The 25,672-nt window shown below is 42.9% G+C and overlaps 1 protein-coding gene across 1 annotated transcript; it reads left to right on the plus strand.

The window, feature by feature from the left end:
* On the plus strand, positions 1 to 25,672 carry LOC126167045 (cold shock domain-containing protein CG9705). The gene is made up of 4 exons (XM_049920447.1): positions 1 to 87; positions 740 to 878; positions 962 to 1,081; positions 23,091 to 25,672. Exons 2-4 carry the CDS (start codon positions 745 to 747, stop codon positions 23,263 to 23,265), a joined length of 429 nt encoding a protein of 142 aa, XP_049776404.1. The 5' UTR covers positions 1 to 87; positions 740 to 744; the 3' UTR covers positions 23,266 to 25,672.

Genomic DNA, 25,672 nt, shown 5'->3' on the forward strand with positions numbered 1-25,672 from the left:
TTGTATGGGATGTGAGATACGCAGTTATCAAGTCACATGTTTTTCTTTCTGAAAGCTCCACCTTTCGTTGTCCGTTGGAATTCTTCGGTGGGTTAAATCTTTCCAGTCACATTCTTTTATTCCACTCTCAGCAGAATACATGTAATTTATAAACGAGAGATTTGGTTTTCCAATTAAGCCGCATCCGTATTGAGTTACCATTCACGGTAAAAAGTTTTATGTTTATACTGACTTATAGTTTCCATCGAATTACAAAGAAATACTGTTGTAAAACCTTCATGGTTTGGTGTAATTGGTTTTAGAGAACTTTACATTGGATCGCTTGATGAGCTGTTTACATTTCATGCGATATTTACATTACCTTGCTCGCGGAACTATGATATCTTTGAGTGATTGTTTATAAGCGTGTGTTTGACGTTATATGTCAGAGGTTAATTATTTTGAAGATCTGCATACTGTAGTGCGTTTGCCTACTACTTAGTTGAAATTTGGTACAGGAGTGAACTTTAATCCATTGTCTTCCTGCACAAATGTAAGCAGCGGCTTAATAATAAATGTGTAGTAGATAAGCTGGTTGCATATTTAGAGTATGAGTGTGTTGTTTATTGTGAGACAGGTAATGCAGAAAGAGCTTCCGACTTATTTCGCAAGCTATTTTAATGATGTAGTTGTGAAATATGAGCCTCAGCAGTTTTGTTACCACGTACATATTAGACTTACAGCCGGTTTCTTGTTTCAGAATCAATGGCATCTTTAAATGCACCCAAAACAAACCAGACATCTACGGAAACGACGCTTCGTTCTCCTATAAAATTAGATTTCGATAATTTGAAAATTCCCAGCCCAATTGTTACAAGACGCACCAGAACGAACTCAACGTAAGTGTAAAATAACAAAGTTCTTGGTGTACTGTGTATTTGTTTTAGAATATAATTCACAATAGGCTATATTTGTCTTGCAGATCGGCAAGGGCTGGAGAAAAACAGGAGTCGGGAAAAGTGAAAATGTTTTGCAGATCTAAGGGTCATGGCTTCATTACGCCCAATGACGGTGGAGAAGATATTTTTGTACATATTTCAGAGTAAGCATACCGAATTCTGAATATAATATTTCTTTCGTTTTAGTAACTGGATTGTTCGTGATGTTAATCATTTATTTATTCAGCTAGGAATCATCTCACAATGATGATAAGAGTTGTCATCATAACACAGTGAAAATAAATAATGCATAATATGCATGCACATAGAATATAAGTATGTTTTTATAAGGATATGACAGGTGGTCAGCTGTGGCCTTGCTGATGGACCCGTTCTAGCATTTGCATGAAATAATTTGGGAAAACCCAAATCAGGATAGCTGGATGGACGAACCCCCTCCATCCCTTCCCCAATAAGGGGGTAGTGCCTTAACGGCCACTCTGCCTCATTCGGTTGGCCATAGTGCTTGATCTTACTTGATTATTACTTATCGTAATAGTGCTTATACTGCTCGTATTTATTACTGGATTGCTCAGTATTTTTGATAAGCCATCACAGCTCAGAAGCTCGTGCTTTCTGATGGGATCGAGTACAGTATGATGTCAAGAAATGGACTGTTGGCTGTAGAAACTGTTACCCCAGTTCACAATATATTAAATCTATCCAATAATTCTTTAGCAATAAAAGCAGTTTCATATCTGTTGTGTCAGTGTAGTATGACTGTTTTGCACCTTATGGGTAAGTATCTTCTTGTTCCTAGATATGTTTAAGAAGTAACCTGTTGCTTGGTTCTTGGTTTGAATAGGGTTTTATAAAGTTCTCCAAATTAGTCTCTCCTGTGCAAGCCTGTTGATTTCCACATAACTACTGCAACCTGTGCATGTTTGAACCTGTATTCCATGTTTATCCCTCGGTCTCACTGTACAGTATTAACCCCCCCCCTCCCCCCCTGCACCTCCTTCCATTCAATACAAATTGACTATTGCTTGATGCCTCAAAATGTGTCCTATCAACCAATCACTTCTTTTAGTTCTGCCATAAATTTTTGTCACCAGTTTGATTCAGTATCTCCTCATTAGTTATGTGATGTATCGATCTAAGGTCTAACTCTAAGCATTCGTTTATAGCACCACTTCACAAAAGCTGTTATTCTCTTCTTGGCTGAACTGCCTCTTGTACATGTTTCAATTTTCTACAAGGCTACACTCTAGGAAAATACTTTCAAGAAAGACTGCCTAATGCTTAAATTTATATTCAGTGTTGACAAATTCCTTTTCTTCAGAAATGCATTCCTTGCTATAACCAGCCTGCATTTTACATCTTTTCTACTGTGGCCATCATCAGTTATTTTGCTGCCCAAGTAACAAAACTCGTCTACTGCTTTTGGTATTTCATTTTCTAATTCCCTCAGCATGATCTGATTTAATTTGATTACTCTGCATTACCCTTGTTACACTTTTGTTGAAGCTCATGTTATAATCTCTTTTCAAGACGACATCCATTCTGTCCAACTCTCATTTCAGATAATTTTAACAGAATTACAATGTTATCACCAAAACTCAAAGTTTTCATTTCTTCTCCCTGAGCTTTAATTCCTCCTCCAAATTTCTCTTTGATATCCTGTATTGCTTGCCGTATAGATTGAATGACTTCGGGGATAGGATACAACCCTGTGCCACTCTCTTGTCAGCTACTGGTACTGCTTCCATTTCAAGTCCTTAAACTCTTAAAAACTGCAATCTGGTTTCTGTACAGTCTGTGTAGAACCTTTCACTTCTTGTATTTTGCCCCTATAGCTTTCAGAATTTCAGAGTGCGTTCAACAACATTGCAAAAATCTTTCAGTACATTTACAACTGCTATAAATGGAGGTTTGCCTATCTTTGAAGATAAGACATGGGGTCAGTATTGCCTTGCACATTCCTGTGTTTCACTGGAATATTCATACCTTTGAGCAAGATTTCTTTAGGATTAGAATTATTGCATTATTAGAAGTCTGAGTGTATTTTGCATGTCTCGTATAGCTTGCACACTAGGTGCAATAGTTGTCATGACTGGGTATTGCAAGTATCTCAGTAATTGTAAGGAATTTCATGACCCCAGGGACCTTGTTTCAAGTTAGGTCTTTCAGTTATCTGTCAGATTGTTCTTTCAGTATCATATCTCTCATCACATCTACATCAGTATTCTTTTTCCTTTCTATAATGTTGCCTTAAAGTTCATTTCCCTTTTAGACACGCCCTATATATTCTTTTTAACTCTCCATCCTTTGCTTACACTCAAATCTTCTGATGTCAGACACTCAGGTCAGCACCAAATATTGTATGCCTATAGAGAATCAACCAAAACACCGATTTAGTTTGTGCTATGTGCTGTCATCCAGTAGAACATATGTAAACGGTAATTAAAAGTAACACCAGAACTCTGTAGCAAAGGAAGAGCATATCTATGAGCGATAGTTTCATAGATCTCAAGTGGGAGAGTAGATGAGTGTGAGGTCATTGTGCTAAAGGTCCCATGTTCAAACCCCATTGATGAAAATTTGCTGTTACTGTTTGCATGTGGAACTCTTATATGGGAGGACATTTTGCTGACAAAATGGATTTACGACTGCTTTTAGACCCGCAGTGTCTACTTGTTCTCTGCCTTCAGGAAACAAAATAGCATCCTCACAACTGTTTTGAGCTTTCATGTTTCTTCTCTCATTTTTTCCAAGTTTATAGTGATGTTCTTTTCTCAGATTGCTTTCACTTCGTTAGTTGAAAGTAGGAAACCTATAGAGTGGTGTTCTGTCGGATGTGTGCAACAGAACAGACACCACACATGATGAAGCAGGTAGTGCATTTGTAGTCCCATGAAATAAACATAAACGTTCGGAACAGTAGAACAAAGAAACAATTGCATCACACATGTAGAAGTATCGGTACTCCCATTTCAAGCATGATACAATAAAAAATAAGACTTTGGGGTATGAATCCAGGAACCGTGGTATGACGACCTAGCACTCTGTCAACTTCACCACAGAAGCTTTTCCTGTGGTCCATAGTTCTAGTGTTACTTTGGTTTATTGTTTACGTCCATTCTCGTGGACGATAGCTCGTAGTATGAACTAAATTGGAATTCTGGTCGATACTCCGTCGACATAAAAAGTAAGGTGCTGATCTGAGTGTCTGACATCTGGAAGTGTGGGTGTTAGTACTGGCTTGCCATCCAAGCTCTTCATACTCATACATACAGTTGCTTTACTTTTCTCTGGAGGTCACTTTAATTCAGTGGTAAAATGTGTGACTGTCGACTATGTCATGCTGCTCACTGTAGTGATGTACTGAGAACGTGAGCCAGAGACTATTTACAAGTGCATAAGCATGGTTTTGTCATCAGCAACTGAAACAATACGTCTTTGAAGAAACGAATACTGTATAATCAGAAATTTGTTTAAAACTGGTTGAAAATGATGAAGTTGTGTGGAATGTAGCATATCCAATTTGTTTGTAAGCTCAGGTCATGTATAACTGCTGTCTCCCTTCAGTTACAAATACTTCCATTGTTGAGAATTATCATGCAAAGTAATTAACTTTCTGTGATAAAACTTTCTAGAGGAAATATCAAATGTTGTTGTCTGTCGTGGATATTATGTAGGTTGTAACACCGAGCAAGTGGACAATGTGGATATTTTCATAGAATATTCATGAGCATTGTGGCTCTGCTGATGTGTGCGCCGTTAACTCCTCATGTATACCAAGGAGTAGATGCCTGTCACCCTGGGGCATCGGGACTCCCAGCAGTGGCCTTTGCTGTGGCTGTGTGGCTCTGAAGCATGGTATGTCATCTCTTGCTGGTGGTCTGCCGCCAGTAGTTTCTAAGTGGGCAAAGTCTAATTTCAGTGCTACGACATATGACGCCAAATCGTTCCCTCCCTGGCCACATCATGGGAGGAATGCCAGGCTAAGGATGGCAGTGAAGCTTATTCACCCCATACCTCGTATGTACGAGAGTTGATGGGGAATCTTTTGTGTCCATGACGCCTCAGTTTTTTGTGGAGCAGTTGGAGAACAAGTTTGGGAAGTTGGAGGGCTTGTCCAAAATGCGATCTGGGTCAGTCCTGATAAAAACAGCATCCTCTGCCCAATCACGGGCATTACTCACTTGTGACAAGTTGGGTGATACTTCTGTTACCATCACACCTATAAGAGCTTAAACAAAGTCCAGGGTATTATATTCAGAGGAACCTTCTTTTTCAGTCTGATGACAAGCTGCGTGCCAATTTAGAGTGGCGAGGTGTTCATTTTGTCTGGCACATCCATTGGGGTCTGAGGGATAATCAGGTTGCCACCGGTGCCTTCATCTTGGCCTTCGAAGGTGATACATTGCCCGAGAAGGTCGAGGTGATGGTCTACCGCTGTGACGTCATGCCATATATCCCTCCCTCAATGCGGTGCTTTAAGTGCTGGAAGTTTGGCCATATGTCTTCCCACTGTACTTCCAGCGTCACATGTTGAGATTGTGGACGTCCATCACATCCCAATACTCCATGTGTCCCGCCTCCCATCTGTGTCATCTGCGGAGAGCATCATTCACCTTGATCTCCAGACTGCAGAATTTTACAGAAAGAGAGGAAAATTATGGAATATAAGACCCTGGACCGACTGATCTACACTGAGCCTAAGAGGAAATTTGAGCGCTTACATCCTGTGGCTATGACCACCTCTTATGCTGCCGCTACAAGAATAAGTGTCGCCCCATCAGTTCCTCGCATTCCCGACACCTCTCAGAACCAGAAGACTACACCTGCCACCTTGATGGTGGCGGGCACTTCCCTCCCTATTGCTCCCGCACAAACTACTTTGGGAGCAACACATCCCCAACCATCGGGGATACCAGTTCCCACTTCTGAGCCGGAGAATCGTAAATCTTCTTTGGCTTCTCACGAAAGAAAGGGGTCCCGTGGGTCCCTCCCTTCCCTGGTTTCTGCTAGTGGGAAAGAAGACAAACACCAGTGGCTAAAGAGCCCAAAAGCAGTTGGTCGTAGGGCTTCACGCTCACCCTCAGTTCCGGAGACTGAATCATTGAAATCCTCCCAGCCTGGGAAACCCAAGGAGCAGTGAGAGAAATCCAAAAAGAAGGTCCCCGAGACCAAGGGAATGCGGTGGCACCCACACCACCACTACCTACAAGCTCTGCGTCTGGGGATGAGGTGGAGATTCTGATGTACGCTGAGGACCTAGATCTCGCCTGACCCTCAGACACAATGGATATAGGCTCCTCAGGCAAAAAGTCAGTGGCAGCAGGTGACCCTGAGGCGTAAACTGCCTCATTGAATGTTCCATGCCTTCCCAGTCTCACGATGATGATATCCTCCAGTAGAATTGCGGCAGTTTTTTCCACTGCCTGCCTGAGCTACAGCAACTGTTAAGCTTTACATCTGCTTTCTGCATTGCCCTCTAGGAAACCCAGCTCCTGGCATTGCGGACCCCTCCGCTCTGTGTCTTTAAGGGATACTACAGGAACTGTAGTGACTATAATCGAGTGTCAGGTGGAGTTTGCATTTATGTCCTAAATTCGGTCTGTAGTGAAACTGTGCCCCTTCAAACCCCTCTTGAAGCTGTGGCTGTCAGAATAAGGATGACGCAGGAAATAACTGTCTGCAGTGTATATATTCCTCCAGATGGTCCAGTATCCCAGAATGTGTTACTTGCACTGATTGACCAACTCCCTAAACCTTTCCTACTTTTGGGAGATTTTAACACCCATAACCCCTTGTTGGGTGGCACCGTGCTTACTGGCCAAGGCAGAGATGTCAAGAATTTACTGTCACAACTTGACATCTGCCTCTTAAATACTGGGGCTGCCACACATTTCATTGTGGCTCATGGCAGTTATTCGGCCATTGAGTTATCAATTTGCAGCCCAGGACTTCTCCCATCTATCCACTGGAGAGCACATAATGATGACCTTTGTGGTAGTGACCCCTTCACTGTCTTCCTGTCACTGCTCCGGCGTCAGGCCCACAGACACCTGCCCACATGGGCTCTAAACAAGAAAGACTGGGAAACTTTCACCTCTGCTGTCACTTGACATGGATGGCTATCGGCCCGTCAGCCTCGCTGACATTCTTGTGTAAGCTGTTGCAACATATGGCGTGTTGGTGGTTGGGTGGTCCTGGAGTCACGTGGCCTACTGGCTCCATGTCAGGGCGGCTTCCACCACGACCACTCTACCATTGATAATCTAGTTTCCCTTGAGTCTGCCATCCGAACAGCCTTTTCCAGACGACAACACCTGGTTGCCGTCTTCTTCGATTTACGAAAAGCGTATGACACCACCTGGTAACATCATATCCATGCCACATTATACGAGTGGGGTCTCCGAGGCTCGCTCCCGATTTTTATCCAAAATTTCTTGTTGCTTCGTACTTTCCATGTCCAACTAGGTGCCTCCCATAGTTCCCCATATCCAGGAGAATGGGTTCCCACAAGGCTCTGTATTGAGTATCTCTCTATTTTTAGTGGCCATTAATGGTCTAGCAACAGCAGCTGTAGGGCCGTCCGTCTCACCTTCTCTGTATGCTGATGACTTCTGCATTTCATGCTGCTCCACCAGTACTGGTGTTGATGAGCGGCACCTACAGGGTGCCATCCACAAGGCGCAGTCATGGGCTCTAGCCCACGGTTTCCAGTTTTCAGCCACAAAGTCATGTGTCACGCACTTTGTTGGCTCCATACTGTTGATCCAGAACCAGAACTTCACCTTAATGACAATCCACTCACTGTAGTGGAGACATATTGATCTTAGGACTGGTTTTCAATGCCCGATTGACTTGGCTTCCTCACCTTCGTCAGCTTATGCAGAAGTGCTGGCAGCATCTCAATGCCCTCTGCTGCCTGAGCATCACCAATTGGGGTGCAGATCGCTGTACACTGCTGCAGCTCTACAGAGCCCTTGTCCAATCCTGCTGTGACTATGGGAGTCTGGTTTATGGTTCAGTGGCACCTTCAGCGTTGCATTTACTTGACCCAGTGCACCACCGTGGCGTTCGCCTAGCGACGGGAGCTTTTAGGGCGAGTCCGATGACCAGCGTCTTTGTGGATGCCAGAATCCCTCCATTGAAGATTAGGCGTTCACAACTGCTAGCCAGTTGTGTTGCACACATTCATAGTTCTCCTGCGCATCCGAATTACCAACTCCTTTTCTCACCCGTGGCAGCCCATCTCCCACGTCGGCGGCCCAGGTCAGGGCTAACGATTGCGGTTCGCGTGCAATCCTTTCTGTCTGAACTGGAGTCCTTCCTTTTACCTCCTATACGTGAGGTCCATTCACGTACACCTCCACTGTGTACACCTAGGCCGTGGCTTCGCCTGGACCTTTCACTTGGCCCTAAGGCCTCAGTTAACCCTGCAACTTACCGCTGTCAGTTCCTCTGGATTCTCAACACCGGAGCCATGGAGTGGTTTACACTGATGGCTCAATGGCCGATGATCACGTTGGGCTTTGCCTACGCTCATGGCCGACATATAAGAGGTGTGACAATCAAGTAATGAGACTGATTTTTGTTGTAAGTTGTGGCAACCCTGCAGGCTTGCATAGGCACAATATCTTTGACCTTGGTCTATAAGTTGCTTCTAGTACAAGCGGTACATCGATGCAACTGCTCAGTCGTGAGGTGTGCTGTAATAAGTTAACATGTGTCTGTGCCTCTCGTCACGGAAATGGAACCGCATAGTATTGCGCAACGGTATGTCATTTCTTTTTGTGTTAAATTGGGTGAAAACACGACGGCAACTTACGGTAAGCTTCAGAACGCTTCAGGAGAGGAGGTTATGTCAAGAGCTCAAGTTTTTCATTGGCATAAAATGTTTAGTGAAGCCAGAATGAATGCTGAAGATGAAGACCGCAGTGGACGACCATCAACCTCACAGACAGATGTCAACTTGGCCAGGGTGCGTGAACTCGTACGATCTGATCGAAGATTATCTGTGAAAATGATTGCAGAAGAACTGAAAATCAGCTGAGAAACAGTTCATCTAATAATAAGTGAAGATCTTGTTTTGAGAAAGATTTGTGCAGAAATGGTTACCAAAAATCTCACACCACAACAGCGAGAAATACGGAAAAATGTGGCAGCTGATCTGTTAGAGCAAACGGAAATGAATCCAGAATTGTTGAGCCGTGTTATCACTGGTGATGAATTTTTCAGTACGATCCAGAGACAAAACGCCAAAGTTCACAATGGTGCTTAAAGGGATCACCCAGATCTTAAAAAAGCTCGCATGTCAAAGTAAAAAGTGAAATGCATGCTTGTGTGCTTCTTTGATTCCAAGGGAATTGATCATAAAGAGTGAGTGCCTCCTGGACAGACCGTTAACCAATATTACTACAAAGAAATTTTAGAAAGACTTCGTAAAAGAGTTCTTCGTGTCTGTGCCAACATTGCTGATAATTGGATTCTGCATCATGATAATGCGCCATCCCATACTGCTCTGTCAGTACAGCAATTTTTAACCTCAAAACAAATTTCAGTACTACCACAGCCACCTTATTCACCAGATATTGCTCCGTACGATTTTTTTGTATTTCCAAGAGTCAAAACGGCGGTCAAGGGACACCATTTTCCAAGATGTCCAAAAAGCTGTGACGAGGGTCTTTGAGGATATTACAGAAGATGAGTTCCAGAAATGTTACCATCAATGGTAGAAGTGCTGGATAAAGTGTGTGCAATCAGAAGTGAACTACTTTGAAGGAGACAACACTAAACTTGACTAAAATGGTAAGCAACTTTTTTTCACATCAGTCTCATTACTTTACTGTCGCAGCTCGTAGAACAGCACTCCTTGCCCGATGGCTGCAGTGTTTTCACTGCAGAGCTGGCGGCCATATTCTGTGCTCTTGAGCACAACCGCTCATTCCCAGGCGAGTCATTTCTCATTTCACTCCTGGAGTGGTCTACAAGCTGTCAACCAGTGCTATCCTCGTCATCCTTTGGTAGCGACCATCCAGGAGTCCATCTATGCCCTGGAATGGCCCAGTCACTCAGTGCTGTTTGTTTGGAGCCCAGGTCACATCGGAATCCCAGGCAATGAACTTGTTGACAGGCTGACCAAATGGGTTACGCAGAAACCATCTCTCAACCTGACCTGCATTCTGACTTATGCCGCAGGGTTTTTCGGCTTTGGGAGATGGAATGGCATAACAGTATGCACAACCAGCTGTGTGTCATTAAGGAGATTATGAATGTGTGGAAGTCTTCCATGCAGGCCTCTCGCAAGGAATCAGTTATCCTCTGCCGGCTCTGCATTGGCCATGCTTGGGCGACCCATGGTTACCTCCTGTGCCGTGAAGACTCACCTCAGTGTCGTTGCGGCACCCAGTTGACAGTGGCCCACCTTCTGGTGCAGTGTCCCACATTGACTGCCCAGCGACAGAATCTTGGGTCACGGGACTTGTTGTCGCTAATTTTATCTGACAATGCCTCATTGGCTGATTTAGGTTTCTTTTATTCATGCGCGTGGGTTTTATCATTCGATCTGAGTTTTAGCACATGCCCTTTGCCCCTCTGTGTCCTCCACCCTAGTACTTTTAGAGTGGAGGTTTTAATGTGTTGCAGAGTGGCTGGCCTCTCCTTTTTATTCTCATGATCGGCCAGCCATGGTAATCTGCTTAGTTGTTTTACTCTTCATCCCATTTCTTGTGTTTTTTTTGGTTTTCTTGTCCCCCTTTTTGTCCATTTACACATTGTTGCCTTTCATCTTTCTTGTGATTTTTCCTTTAATTCTGTTTTGTGTCGTCAGTCTTGTTTGTTTTATTTGGAACAAGGGACAGGTGACCTCGTAGTCTGGTCCCTTCCCCCCTCTTTTAGTCAAACCAACCAACTTTTTAACTTTTGCGAATATGTTCATCAAAATCTTACTTCATTGAACCACATTTGCCCTTAGGGGATTAGCATTCGTGTGTTAGGTATGGAGTTGGCGACATAGGGATTGCTGAGCTAGGGACTGGTAAGCGATGCCAGTCCTCTGTCACCGCAAGCTCTGAGCATGGTTTAGCAACCGTTGTGCGACACAGTGGTACAGTGTTGTGTGTCGCAGGGACCGGGGATCATGGCTTGAGCACCTGGATCCTGAGGATGGTAAAAACCTCTATTAAAAAAAAAAGCCTCCTTAGTGCCCATACGCACTCTTATTCTCACCTTTGATAGAGCAATGCTTCTGTCCAAGATCAAAGCAGGCTATGAAGTTATCACAGTCCGACTGTATGTTCCGAACCTGATGCACTGCTACCAGTGTAATCATTTCAACCACAGTTGAATGTCTTGTTGACACCCGGCCAACTGTGTACACTGTGGTAGCAATGTGCACGAGGGAAATTTTCTGCCTCCTTCACCCCATTTTATCAACTACAACAGCGACCGTGCTGCCTCCTTTTGAGATTTTCCCATGTATCTTGATGCGCTGCCTCTCCATGAGATGCAGGTAAAGCAAAAAGTGCCTTACCCGGTCACTTGCGAGTTATTGGCTAGTCTCAAACCCTGTGTTCTCCTGTCTGGCATTTACAGTATTGTTCTTGCTACATCTTGCTCCATGAAGGACATGGCCACACATACATGCGACCTCAAATTTAGCTCTGAGGTTGTGAAATCGCCCAGTGTCATGGTAGCATTGCTGTCTTTTCGTCCTGCTGTGCAATGAGCCACCAGACTCTTGTCTCACAGGGTGAAGTCACCAGCTACACAATCGGCAGACCAGAAAGGACAGAAGGAATACTCCTGTGAAGACTTCCAACGTCCCTCCATCCAATCAACACCTGAGTCTTCCTCTGGTACCCGGAATGTCTTTGAAGAAGTCAAACAAAGGCAAATTATCTTCACCTTTGCTGATTCGAAGATCCTCTTTGATGGTGTCACCACGTGATAACCTTGCCCGGCTGGTACCCGTGACACCGGTGCGCACCACCAGCCATTTGTCTGCGTTGGACTCAGAGGGCCAACAGCAGAAGAATGCCGACGCTTCTGTGGACCTCATGGAGCAGGATCCTCCTGCCTCTGTGCCGTGTAGCAGTGAGGCTTTGTTAGCTGGCACTCAGCAGCCACTGAGGTGACATCCCTTCATTTTTTCCTCATCATGACTCTCCAAAGGAACATCAGAGGCCTTTGATCCCACAAAATGGATTTATGGCAGCTTTTAGACTCACGATGTTTACTTGTTCTCTGCCTTTAGGAAATAAAATTGCATCCTCACAAATGCTTTGAGGTTTTGTGTTTCTTCTTGGTCCATTTTGACTTTCCCCCTGAGATTGGCATTCCATGTCATGGCAGAGTCATGCTGCTTATACGGGATGATGTTCACAGTCAACCGATCTCTCTGACTGTCCATCTTCAGGTTGTTGCAGTTCACCCTTTCCTTCCTCACTTGACCTTTTCCCTTTGTACAATTTACATCCCTTCATCATTTGATCAGCTTAACAGCTTCTGTCTTAACAGAGGAGCACCCATGTTCCTTCAGATTCTTCGCACGCCTATTCCCATTTGGCCCTATCCTTCTGCACTGCCCAACTTGCACATTGTCTCAAGTGGTCCGCTCTCTCTCTGACACATACTTGAGTGACCATGTCCTGTGTGCTATTAGTTTGCTGACTCCTACCCCACCTACGTGCACACCTTAATGGCAGCTTACTAAGACTGGCTGGATGCTTTACTCCTCCCTGGTGATCTTCAGTGAACAAGATTTCCCCAGTTGCTGCTGCAGAACATTCCATTCCTTGTACTTCCTCTTTACCATGCCATGTCTTGTTCCCTTGGTGGACTGAGGCCTGCTGCGATGCACTTAGCTCCCGGAGACATACTTTCTGGGTTTTTAATCATCATCCTACAGTGGCAAACTGCATTCATTATAAATAGATGTGTGCACAATGACGTCGCGTTCTTCAGGATAGCAAAAAAGCTAGCTGGTTTTCATTCACTAGTTCTTTTAACAGTTCCACTCCCTCCTCCATCGTGTGGGCCAACCTCCAATGGCTCTCTGGGACCCAGATCCATTTGCCAATTTCTGGCCTGACAGCAGCAAATGATGTCATCATGGACCCTATTTCTATCTCCAGCATCTTGGGTGGCCATTTTGTGGAAATTTCAAGCTCCTCCCACTATCACCCTGCCTTCCTCCATCGGAAATGAGTGGGGGAGGCTCGGCAATACCCTTCTCTTCTCAGAATTGTGAGTGTTACAATGCCGTGTGGCAGCCTGTGTTCACCTTGGCCTACATTAGCTTTCCAAGGACAGTACACCAGCTTCGCTCTGTGGCCTTAAGATTCATAACCTTCACATGGAACTTTGCAATAGTACCTTTGTGTACACTGATGGCAGTCAGACTAACCGTGGTGTTGGGTGTGCCTTCGTCACGGCGCCGACGTTTGTCAGTATCAGCTTTCAGAACACTGCTCAGTATTTATGCAGAGTTCTTTGCCTTGTATAAAAGGCATGCAGTACATTCGGCCTCTGTGTGCTGCACACCATCTGTCTCTCAGTGCAACGGGTCCAGGAAAGCTGTCACTTTCTCACCGTCGATGTAGCCGCTGTGATGTTCATGTGAGTTCCTAGTCACATTGTTCTGACATGAAATGATGCTGCTGACACTTCTGCCAAGGCAGCAGTCCTTGTTCCTAAGACTGCTAGTTTTTACATTCCCTGTGATGATCTCTGTGTTACCATCTGTCAGCGGGTGGTGTCACTTTGGCATCACCACTGATCCTCTCTTTATGGGAACAAGCTCCGGATTATTAAGTCCCTCCCAGCAGCTTGGGCAACCTCCACTCCACTCTGCTCTCTTGCCACGAGGAGGTCATTTTAACTAGGTTGCATATTGGGCACTGAATTTTTAGCCATCACCATTTGTTAAGTGGTGCTCTCCTGCCACTCTGTTCGCATTGGGCCCAACCTTTGCCAGACGGAATGCCCTTTTTTTAACTCCTTTACACTCTCGTTTGTGTTTTCCATCTGAATTATCGGCCGTTTAGCAAACAATGTGTGGGCTGTTGACCACGTTTAACTTTTTGTCTATCGTAACAATATGACAAGGGCCATTTAATTTTTAGTTCTGGACCTCAGTTTCTCTATGGCACATTTTATACACTCCTGGAAATGGAAAAAAGAACACATTGACACCGGTGTGTCAGACCCACCATACTTGCTCCGGACACTGCAAGAGGGCTGTACAAGCAATGATCACACGCACGGCACAGCGGACACACCAGGAACCGCGGTGTTGGCCGTCGAATGACGCTAGCTGCGCAGCATTTGTGCACCGCCGCCGTCAGTGTCAGCCAGTTTGCCGCGGCATACGGAGCTCCATCGCAGTCTTTAACACTGGTAGCATGACGCGACAGCGTGGACGTGAACCGTATGTGCAGTTGACGGACTTTGAGCGAGGGCGTATAGTGGGCATGAGGGAGGCCGGGTGGACGTACCGCCGTATTGCTCAACACGTGGGGCGTGAGGTCTCCACAGTACATCGATGTTGTCGCCAGTGGTCGGCGGAAGGTGCACGTGCCCGTCGACCTGGGACCGGACCGCAGCGACGCACGGATGCACGCCAAGACCGTAGGATCCTACGCAGTGCCGTAGGGGACCGCACCGCCACTTCCCAGCAAATTAGGGACACTGTTGCTCCTGGGGTATCGGCGAGGACCATTCGCAACCGTCTCCATGAAGCTGGGCTACGGTCCCGCACACCGTTAGGCCGTCTTCCGCTCACGCCCCAACATCGTGCAGCCCGCCTCCAGTGGTGTCGCGACAGGCGTGAATGGAGGGACGAATGGAGACGTGTCGTCTTCAGCGATGAGAGTCGCTTCTGCCTTGGTGCCAATGATGGTCGTATGCGTGTTTGGCGCCGTGCAGGTGAGCGCCACAATCAGGACTGCATACGACCGAGGCACACAGGGCCAACACCCGGCATCATGGTGTGGGGAGCGATCTCCTACACTGGCCGTACACCACTGGTGATCGTCGAGGGGACACTGAATAGTGCACGGTACATCCAAACCGTCATCAAACCCATTGTTCTACCATTCCTAGACCGCCAAGGGAACTTGCTGTTCCAACAGGACAATGCACGTCCGCATGTATCCCGTGCCACCCAACGTGCTCTAGAAGGTGTAAGTCAACTACCCTGGCCAGCAAGATCTCCGGATCTGTCCCCCATTGAGCATGTTTGGGACTGGATGAAGCGTCGTCTCACGCGGTCTGCACGTCCAGCACGAACGCTGGTCCAACTGAGGCGCCAGGTGGAAATGGCATGGCAAGCCGTTCCACAGAACTACATCCAGCATCTCTACGATCGTCTCCATGGGAGAATAGCAGCCTGCATTGCTGCGAAAGGTGGATATACACTGTACTAGTGCCGGCATTGTGCATGCTCTGTTGCCTGTGTCTATGTGCCTGTGGTTCTGTCAGTGTGATCATGTGATGTATCTGACCCCAGGAATGTGTCAATAAAGTTTCCCCTTCCTGGGACAATGAATTCACGGTGTTCTTATTTCAATTTCCAGGAGTGTAGATCTTTACTCCTGTCCCTGTTTTTAGCTGTCTTGTCTTCCGTCGACTTGTAGTCATTTTTAATTCCTCTCTGTTTTTGTGTTTTACAGTTTTGACATGGGCACTTATGATCCATGTTGTTTTTGTGTCCTAAAACAAAAACAAACACAAACATACAAACAAACACTATAGTGTTGAAGAGAGTCCATTTGTAGAATGAAATTTTCGCTCTACAGCGGAGTGTGCGCTGATATGAAACTTCCTGGCAGATTAAAACTGTGTGTCGGACTGAGACTCGAACTTGGGACCTTTACCTTTTGCGGGCAAGTACTCTACCAACTGAGCTACCCAGCTGGTAGCTCAGCTGGTAGAGCACTTGCCCGCAAAAGGTAAAGGTCCCAAGTTCGAGTCTCGGTCTGACACACAGTTTTAATCTGCCAGGAAGTTTCAGGGTCCATTTGTTTTTTTTTCATCTGCTTCTCATCGAGCTTATATAGCTGAGCTGAATTTGCACGCAGAAAAGAATGTTCCAACAATAGTAGTACTTGGAAAATGGAAACTGCACACTGATCTTTTGATAATGGTCATTTGAAAGCATTAGCAGGACCACGAGGTGTCATAAAGGAGACAGTTATATCTTTCAACTCATGACACACACTTATCTGGCCCACCCATTACTGACTGTCATACACAAAAGAAACGAAGTGGCTCACTGTAAAGTCTTCTAAAATATACTGTGGTCTCTACATTTCTCATACAGTAACAAGCTGCATTTCGTGAAGAATCATTCTTTCTATGTATGTGCCACTCCGGGATGCAACACAGTAGTGACTTGATTGAATTTGTACCACAGACTTCATAGCAGACCACTCCTTTGTCTTTTTCAAATGGAATTCCCTCAATTTACTTTCATTTAGAATTAAGAGTTTCATGTTCATTACTGTTGTTGATATTGTGTGTACAAATCCAGTAACATTTCTTATAGCATCAACAGCTTCGTGCTGTAGATTAAATCTTGTTGCAAGATATTTACAGAGACCTCCTACCCAATCACGTGCACTTTTTGCATGACCTGTTGTAGAAAATATCCATTTTTTGTGTTAATTCCTGTACTACAGTGTTGACCAAGCTCATCAAGCTGAAAGCTGTTTTTAAAATGAGATGCTGCACCATCAGTCACATACACGTGTATAGGAAATGCATGGCCTCTCTAGATGCTGTGTCATCAATTATCATACTGTCAGTGTAGCATGAATGTGCACTGTTGTGTATGAGATCATCACTGACAATAGCAAAACAGTGTGATGTTCCAAAGAAGTGAGCAACCCTCGTGGATACTGATACCTGTGATGTGTGCCAGCGTTAACTATGAATTTTGTTCTGAAAAGCAACAGGCTGGTTCTCAGCAAAGTTGAAACGAAGAACTAATGTGTCAGTATTCTGGGATATGGCTGATTTTATTTCTGCTATGGCCTGTGTCTGCAACCTCTGGGTATGGTGGTGAACTGTTCCTTTCATGACCCAATGCCTAACCTCTGTAACATGAATTTTGTTCTGAAAAGCAACAGGCTGGTTCTCAGCAAAGTTGAAACGAAGAACTAATGTGTCAGTATTCTGGGATATGGCTGATTTTATTTCTGCTATGGCCTGTGTCTGCAACCTCTGGGTATGGTGGTGAACTGTTCCTTTCATGACCCAATGCCTAACCTCTGTAACAAACTTCTGTGGCTCTGCTGTCTTTTTCACCAACTCTCCTCCCTCCCATAATGTGTATGTTACGTCATCGTCTGTATCCTGGAGGTGTATTGCTTCCACAGTCATCAGCACCAGGACACATTGCACACACCCGAAACCAGCATTTATCTTGCAGCTTTTGACATACACACGAAAGCATCAGGTCCATCTCTGTGTACTTCTTTCTTGTGGCACTGCTTATGGCAAAACAAACAAGTTTCAAAGTAGTGCAGTAAATATATTTGCATGCTTCTTCCACTGGCTGACATTTTATCCATTTTGGTCATAAGGAGTAGAATTTTGAGAGACCAGTTTTTGAATTTGGGTTTTCCTTTTTCATTGGAATAAATCCTTCTCTTATTGATCTTGTCATATATCTTTTTACCTTTTCACTTTTTCATCATTTTCACTGACAGAGATAACATAGCCTGGTTAGGACTTTGCCTGCTACCATCATTGTCATCACGTAAGTAATATTCCTGATCAACAGTAAGCGTATCGTCTTGCAACGGATGCCCACAGTAAAAATCTGGACATGCCCAAATACCTTTCTCATTCTTTATTTAAGAGCTTTTGAAATCAAATCATGTGAGGAAATGGGTATGTGTTCCTCTATCTGCTGCTTAGAACTACCTGGTACCAGTGTCACAGAGTAGCTACCTGGTATCAGTGTCAGTAACTCTACCTTCTCAGTATAGGTGGCTGCTGAGATAGGAGTATTTAGTTTTTAAAATGACACATCACATTTCAAGCACATATCACAGTTTTCGGGTTCTGCACCACACATGCATCTGCATTATACACTTCACAGAATTTTGAAGATGTTGCTTGTGTAAAACATTTTTCTATTTCTCGCACTTTTCTTTTTACATACTGTTATCTTCTTGTGCTTGCATTTAAGGGAGGATGTAGTAGGGACTACAGCAGAAATGCTAACATTCAACCCATCAACTACTTCACACCCAGGAATATAAACATCTGCACTGTCTTCTGCAGTTTCACATTCGAGTGATTGTGATCATTCAGGTGGATTGTCACTAAATTTCCTCTTGTAGTGAGTGCAGCAATTCTTGCACAATGGATATGATGTTAATACCATTACTTGAGAACCAAGATATTTCTGCAATACCTCTGACAGATTTCCAACAACTGTGTTTTTCACTTTTCTTAAACACCATTTTCTTGTGTCTTTTTTCATAGTCCACACACCTCATTCTTTCACTATACTGTATTTCCTCCCTGACATTGCATCTGCCCAAAAGTTCAAACCAAACACAAAACTCAATGCAGAATAGTTTATGTGGATGTTCTCACTCATTTGTTACAAACAGAAGAGTGCTGGAAACAGTGTTGCTAACATGCATAGTTTACACTTGAAATTCAGTGATGTGAAATATGGAGAATGTTAAAAAAATTTTAACCCTTAACACAGAAAAATATTGCCCACTGTGTTTGCACTGACTACCAGCTTATTAACCAACCAATATTTTGTGTAACTCTAAAAGTTTTTAGATGGGTGTTTTTGAATAAATAATTCATAAAAACTTGTAAATATGCAATTTTTTACATTTTTAGTCATAAATATTTACATACTACAGATAGCTGGAGCACAGAAGATACTGTTTATAATTAAATCAGTAGTATCTGGTAATATGACAGAAAAGACAGTGTTCTGTGACTTTCCAAATTAGAAAATAAAACATTTTTTAATTGGAAAAATTAACCTAAATTTCATATTTTCATGTTGAATTTGTAAGTTAAAGGAAGCCCATAAATGGGCGGGTATCAACTAGATTTCAGTTCACTAAGAGGGAGCTTTAATGCAAAACATCTGAGAGTTATTTAGAAAGTATACAGTTTTCAAAGGGCCTTACCATTTTCAAAAATTAAGATGAAATAAAAATACTTTATTTCTTAACACTTATGATGTAGAGGTCTAGTATTTTTTTTTCTTCCAGAGCAGTTTATGATCACCTGTTGACATGACCTGTATGATTTGAGATGAAGTCACCCTTTCCATTTCTGCAGCAAGATGTCACTGTATCTTTGTAATTTAGTGTCACTTTTCTTTAGAGATTTGCCTGTTGTTTTTAGACAGACACTGAGGGAGACCTCTATGATTCATACTGCACCACAAACTCTTGTTTTCCTTTCTAGAAGTGTTTTGGCAATATCTGTACTGTTGTAATAATTGTCTTAATAAAATTGGTGCCACACGCCAAGGTGAGGTGAAAGTACAGAGAGAATAGCATTTTTCTTCCTTCTAGATTGGATATATATCCACTTACACTTTTGCAAACTATGTGAACAAGCAAGCCAATCTGATAAGTTTTCTGGACTTATATGTTCGGAAAAGAAGCTGTCCTCTCCATGGTATCATTGCTTCATCAAGAGAAGGCTCCTATTCATGTTTGTATACGGCCTGAAATTTATCTAAGACGTACTTTGGCACAGGTTCAACTTTGTAGAGTCTGTTTTCCTGACCGCTCTGTAAGGAATTCATATCTGCTCAAATTGATCTCTGCTCATTAGCTTGCCAAAAATCGGTACCTCTATTAGAGGATCTGTTGACCAATAGTCCTGCAAATGATCTTTTTTTTTTATTTGCCACATAAGATAATCGTGCCCAGAAATTTTTTCAGTTCAATGGCAGTGATATTTATAGTTTTGGGAGACTTGGGAGATCCTTTATAATGGTTTTTGTTTTGTTTTTAATGCATGTTTGATTGTACTAACATCTGATCAAAAGTTCATCCCCTGCAAATAGTTTCATGGTGCTTATAAGGCTATTGATATCATTGGAGGGGTTTTTACCCTTGGAATGCCTCTAAATGCTTCTAAAATAATGATTTTGTCCTTTGCCAGCCAACTTTCACTGTCAGAAGCTTCATCACCTAAATCATTCACACTTATCACAGTTTGGTCGATTATAGCTATGTTGTTTTCTTCTTCACTTCTACCACCACCTTCTATCAGTAAGATCGTAAGAATAACTTGGAACATCAGAACAATTGTCCACAAACAGTTCAGCAAGAATCTCTCTTTCCGTCAACTTTTTGTGTCGTACCACACAAGGCAACAACTACAGTACTGTCTATTTCGTGGTACTGATTGTTGGCGGAAAAACAAAAGATAAAAAGTAGTTCATACTGTTGTTCACCACATTGAACCCTCCAATTCATATATAACTTTTTGTTAAATTGAAGTAGTTACTGGCATGAGCAACAGCTCTCAGAAAATGCCTGCAGAACGAAAAATGTAAATTTACATGATCCGTTCTCAACAGTTGGACATGGAAACACGCAAATTTACGTGAGCCATATGCAATGTGTTAAAATCCGTCAAATGCATGCAAAACGGAGACCCTGTTGGTAGAAATCTCTAATTCCTAACAAAGAGTTGTAATTGACATTCTCTGTAAAGAACTGAAAGCTGAGTGGTCCCAAGAAGGCATTGCTGATGTGTAAAACATAATGAAAAGGATAGATGGTGATATAGTGGAATCAGACTCGTTTAGACTGACTTTCAGCAGTCCAAAGCTACCAGAGCAGGTTGAGGCCGGTTTCCTTTGCCTCAGTGTGCAGCCTTATTTCCCCAACCCAGTGTGCTGTTTTACACTCCAGCTCTTTTGGCAGCACCTTAGGTTGTGAGGGAGAAGCCAATTGTGGCAAATGTGGTAAGGCTGCCTGTTAGGGAATTGGTTGTTGTTCTTCTCTGAAGTGTGTAAACTGCTCTGAGGATCACCCTGTCTGGGGTCTGCAGTGTCTTCATTAAAGAAAGGAAGACACAGAAGATAAAAACAATGTATTTCGTAAGGCAAAGCCGAAAAAATCTAAAAGGCCATGCAACCCCTGAAGTTTGCTACCTCTTTAGCGTCTGTTCTTAAACAGCTAATTCAGATGACCAATGCTGCTACACAGAAGGTGGTTGTTAGTGTTAGCACTAGAACCTGCATTTGTCAATGCACTTGTGCTGTGGTAGTTCCTTCAAAGCCTGTACCTCTTCCTCCCAGAACATTGTACTAGGCCATGGTTGCCAGCATTGCAGAGCTCCCTGCTCCTCCAAAGGTTCAGATTGGTCCATTGTCCAGTGCTGCCACAACCACCTCTTGTGGCTGTGGCTCTGAAGCCTCCACAGGCAAAAACCTAATGTCTAAGACAAAGAATCGGCTGCCAATGGGAGACAGGAAGCAAGCAGTCTGACAATATCAACATCTGTCTGTGACATCTCTCATGACTCATCTACAGAGCTGATGGACCTTGATATTGACCTGGGGCACACATCTGGCCCACTACGGACTAACCTACACGACTGAAAGACAGGATGAAAGTGCAACTCCCAAAATAGATGGCTCCCATATTACAGTGGAACATTAACAGGTTCAAGACACATGTGGATAAACTGAAACTGGTAGCACAGGAACTTCCCTTCTGCTTGTGTTTGCAGGAAATGCATTTTAAAGTGTCTGACACCCTTGTGCTTTGGGGCTATACATTCCATCACAAGGTTGACCTGATGCGAAAGGGCCAAGGGAGGGGTCACGTTGTTTGTCGATAATGCACCCCATTCCTCTGCTCTCCCCGTAGCTACTAACCTGCAAGTGGTTGCTGTTGAAATTCGCGTGTGTCGGAGGACCACTGTTTGCTTGCTATATTTACCCTCACACAAGGTGACTGACTCTAAGGCTGTAACAGATCTTAAAGTACTGAGTGGTCCCAATGCCCATAGTGCATTATGGGGCTTGAGCTATACTTGTACTGGGGGTCATGTCTTAGAGAACCTCATGATGTCCTAGGAGCTGTGCATTCTCTATGTGGGCAGTTCCACTCATTTCCCAGCTGCTACTGGATTGTCCTCTGCCATCAATCTCTCTTTCTGCTCTCCCACTGTTCCATACTCAGCTGAGTTGGAAGCAATTGATGATCTTCATTCCAGTGACCACTTACCATTGTGGATCCACTGGGTGGAGCATTACCTGAACAGAAGCCACCAAAATGTGGATGGTCAGCAGGGTTAACTGGATGCTGTATTTGAACACCACAACAGTCTCTAAGAATGGGTGGCCCACTTTACATGAGTGATCCATCATACTGCTGACATATCCATTCCAAAATCCTCAGGTCATCTTAGGAGGCAACTTGTACCTTGGTGGACTGATAATGCTGCTCAGCAGTCCATGATAGGTGCGTGGCTCTTCGACTGTTTAAGTACCGCCCAGCAGTATGCAACCTCTCAGCTTTTCGGGTCACGAGAGCCAAGGCTCGATGTGTAATTAAGGTGAGCAAGAAAAGGTCATGGCAAGCATTCCTGAACGCCATCAACTGTTCCACTTGTTCCACAAAAGTACAGGCAGCCATCGGTAAGACTTCTGGTAAACTCAGTCATTTATCAGTAGCAACAGTGTGGAAACAAGTGTTTTCAAACTACGCCCGGAGACATTGTTCAGACGATGACAGAGCATTTTGCAAAGACTACTGCCAATGCCAGCCAGGATCAGATGTTTAGAATTATGTTGGGCTCTAGGAGGTGGTTGTGGAAATAGAAGAGCAGTCAGAGAGTTTATCATAACAGTGATGACATATATTAAACAGCACAATCTCTGCAACTGAAATTCGATGTCATATTATTATCAGTTGAAATGGTTTTTCTAACAAACAAGCAAAAATTATTGAAAATAATTTTTTTAAAATATTGAGTGCTGCTTGTAAACAATGGGGGATGAAATAGCCTTTTTGTTGTTTTAGTATTCAGCACACACAAAGTACAAGAATAAGCAACTTTCATTATAAATTTCTTTTAATTTTTGACGAATGTAATTTAGTAGAAATCACTTTTAATATGTTCTCTTTGTTTATGTTCCAGTGTTGAAGGGGAATTTGTGCCACTGCCAGGGGATGAGGTTCAGTACCGGCTATGCCCCATTCCTCCAAAGTTTGAAAAATTTCAAGCAGTACATGTTCATATTGTTAACTTGACACCTGAAGTTCATGTGAGGTGGGATTGTAATGTTTGTGAAGATCACAGTGATCATAAGTAATAATTTAATCATGAGTTTTATCTGTAGAAAATGAACAACTTGTAATGGTACTAGAGATGTGTTTTGTTTGCCTCAATTTTATGGCCACTAATTACACCAGATAGTTTGCTGTATTACTTCAAAAAAATTTCCAGAGATTTGTGGATTGTCTACTTACTGTTTTCAAATACAAGTGTTAGTATGTGGGGATGAGAATAAGATGATGATCAGAATTAAATATCCATATTTTGCTGGATTTCTGATATAATAAATACACAAATATTATGCAGTGATATGTCAATGTTTATATTGGTGCTCATATTGTGTTGATTTTTACTAGAGGTTTCGTGGGCAGCATAAATTTATTTTATAAGTGAATGTCTAATATATCTTATAATAGTTCATTTTACCAGTGCTGTTTAATACATATATTTGCTCATTTGTGACATCAGTGTAAGTTATTACTCTCTTTTTCGTGGATATCTGCAGTGAGATATCAGTGTTTGTCAGTTTTGTACTTCAGTGCTTAAGAACTATTTCCCACAAGACAGCTTGGCAATGAAGATTATATTTCAATAATTCATTACTAGAATTAAAGATTGTGATACAAGACTAACTGGGTTGTTACTGCTTGTATCAGTACTAAGTAGCTGATTAGTCAAAATTGCCTGAAGTGAGAGGTATTCCAACTAAAATGTCATTTTGTAGTTGTTTTTATCAAATACTTACATAAAAATAGAAAGTAGCTAATTTAATTTATTTCTTTTGGCATTTTAGAGCAGTGTAAGAAGTCTGTTAAACATTACAGAAACGTACATTGTCGATTTATGAACAAAAATTACAGCTCTACAGATTTTTTCCTTCTGTTGCTCTAACTGTCTGCCCTTCTTTCGTACCCCTCCTCCCACCATCTTCTCGTATCTTCCTCCCCCCCACTTCATGTCATGTACAAAATGACATACACCCATGCTTTAGTTTTGATAGATACATATGCCAAACCTTTTTTAAAATGAAATTTTGGTTGCAAGGGACAACAAGAAATGGTACATGATTAACATAATTTATTTTTATTTTTGAACTCTATTAGACTTCATATATACTGGTTATAGTACATACTGAGAACAGTTCATACATAACTGGTTACAGTTAACTGTAACCAGTTTTGTGGTGCAAGTGGCTTAGCAGTGTTATTAAAGATTTGTCATTGTGTAATATTAATTGATCACAGCTGCTCGTGTAATGTGCAGTGCCACTTGTTGCTTACATTAAAATCAATTACTTCTTCATAGTACCTTTACATTCTGTAACAGTTTGAAAATGCGCAGATAAATGTCCTTTTTTGCTGCATGTAAGTGCTTGTTTGTGACTTTCAGATAAGTAGAAAAATTTTGCTTACTGTCTTGTGGAGTGCAAGTATGTTTCAGCTTCAGGAAGCTGGGCAATGAATTGTGGCATTCATAATTGGATACAGAACTGTGTTAAATTCAACATTAATATCTTTAATACAAAATTAATCTAGGAACACTCATGTGAAGGCAGCAATTGTTTGCTAAGTTTTCTGGTGTTCTGCCACCTCTTCAGTTCTCTCTAAACCCCCCCCCCCCCCCTCCAAACCCCCTGCCCTGCTTAGAGGGGAGTCAGATGTGCTGTGAAGGTCGATCTACTGTGCATAAAGATGTAACCAGGAGGCTTACTTTTATAGAAAGAAATTCTTTCTCTCTATTAAATTACAAACATGAAGTTTTTCCATAATCTTCTTTCTTCACCCTGGTGCTTATCCTGTCTAATACAGTGTCTGCTTTTTCCATGGTTTGGTAAGTTTTATTTTACTATGTAACTTTGTGGTTGGGTGACCTTCCTGACGCAAGCTGTCGGGTAACGTAACAGAGGGAATTTCTGTGTGCCATCTGTCTGTCTGTATAAAATCTGTTGTGTGTGTCGTCTTCTAACTGTTTGTATATTATATACTTTCCGGCAGAATTTTGGGACCAGCCCAGCATTTGCCAAAATGGATGTGGGGAACTGTCTAAAAACCACACTCGGGCTGTACCAGCCCAAGATCATCAATCCACTGTGCAAGCTAGCATGTTGTGTGTTACACTATACAAGAAGTGTTAATGCATTCATCATAAAAAACTTCAAAGTTCTTAGTTTACATGCTATGTCAGTTTTTGTGTATTGGAGACTTATTACCAGGAATTTTCTTAATACCTAAATTTCATTTCTGCTTGGCCAGCGTAATTCATCTGTGAACTGCTCCAAAGTCTACATCCCAAGAAGCTATATCATAAAGATTTTCATCTGAAAAATTTTATTCACTGAATCAGGTTGTACGTGAATTTTAGTCACTTTGAACCTGGGTAGAAGCTTTTTGTTACAGTATAGCAATGTTACTCACTGTAAAGATTGTGTGTTGAGTTGCAGACAG

The sequence above is a fragment of the Schistocerca cancellata genome, chromosome 1 (genome assembly GCF_023864275.1).
Source record: "Schistocerca cancellata isolate TAMUIC-IGC-003103 chromosome 1, iqSchCanc2.1, whole genome shotgun sequence".
In the NCBI taxonomy this organism is placed as follows: Eukaryota; Metazoa; Arthropoda; class Insecta; order Orthoptera; family Acrididae; genus Schistocerca; species Schistocerca cancellata.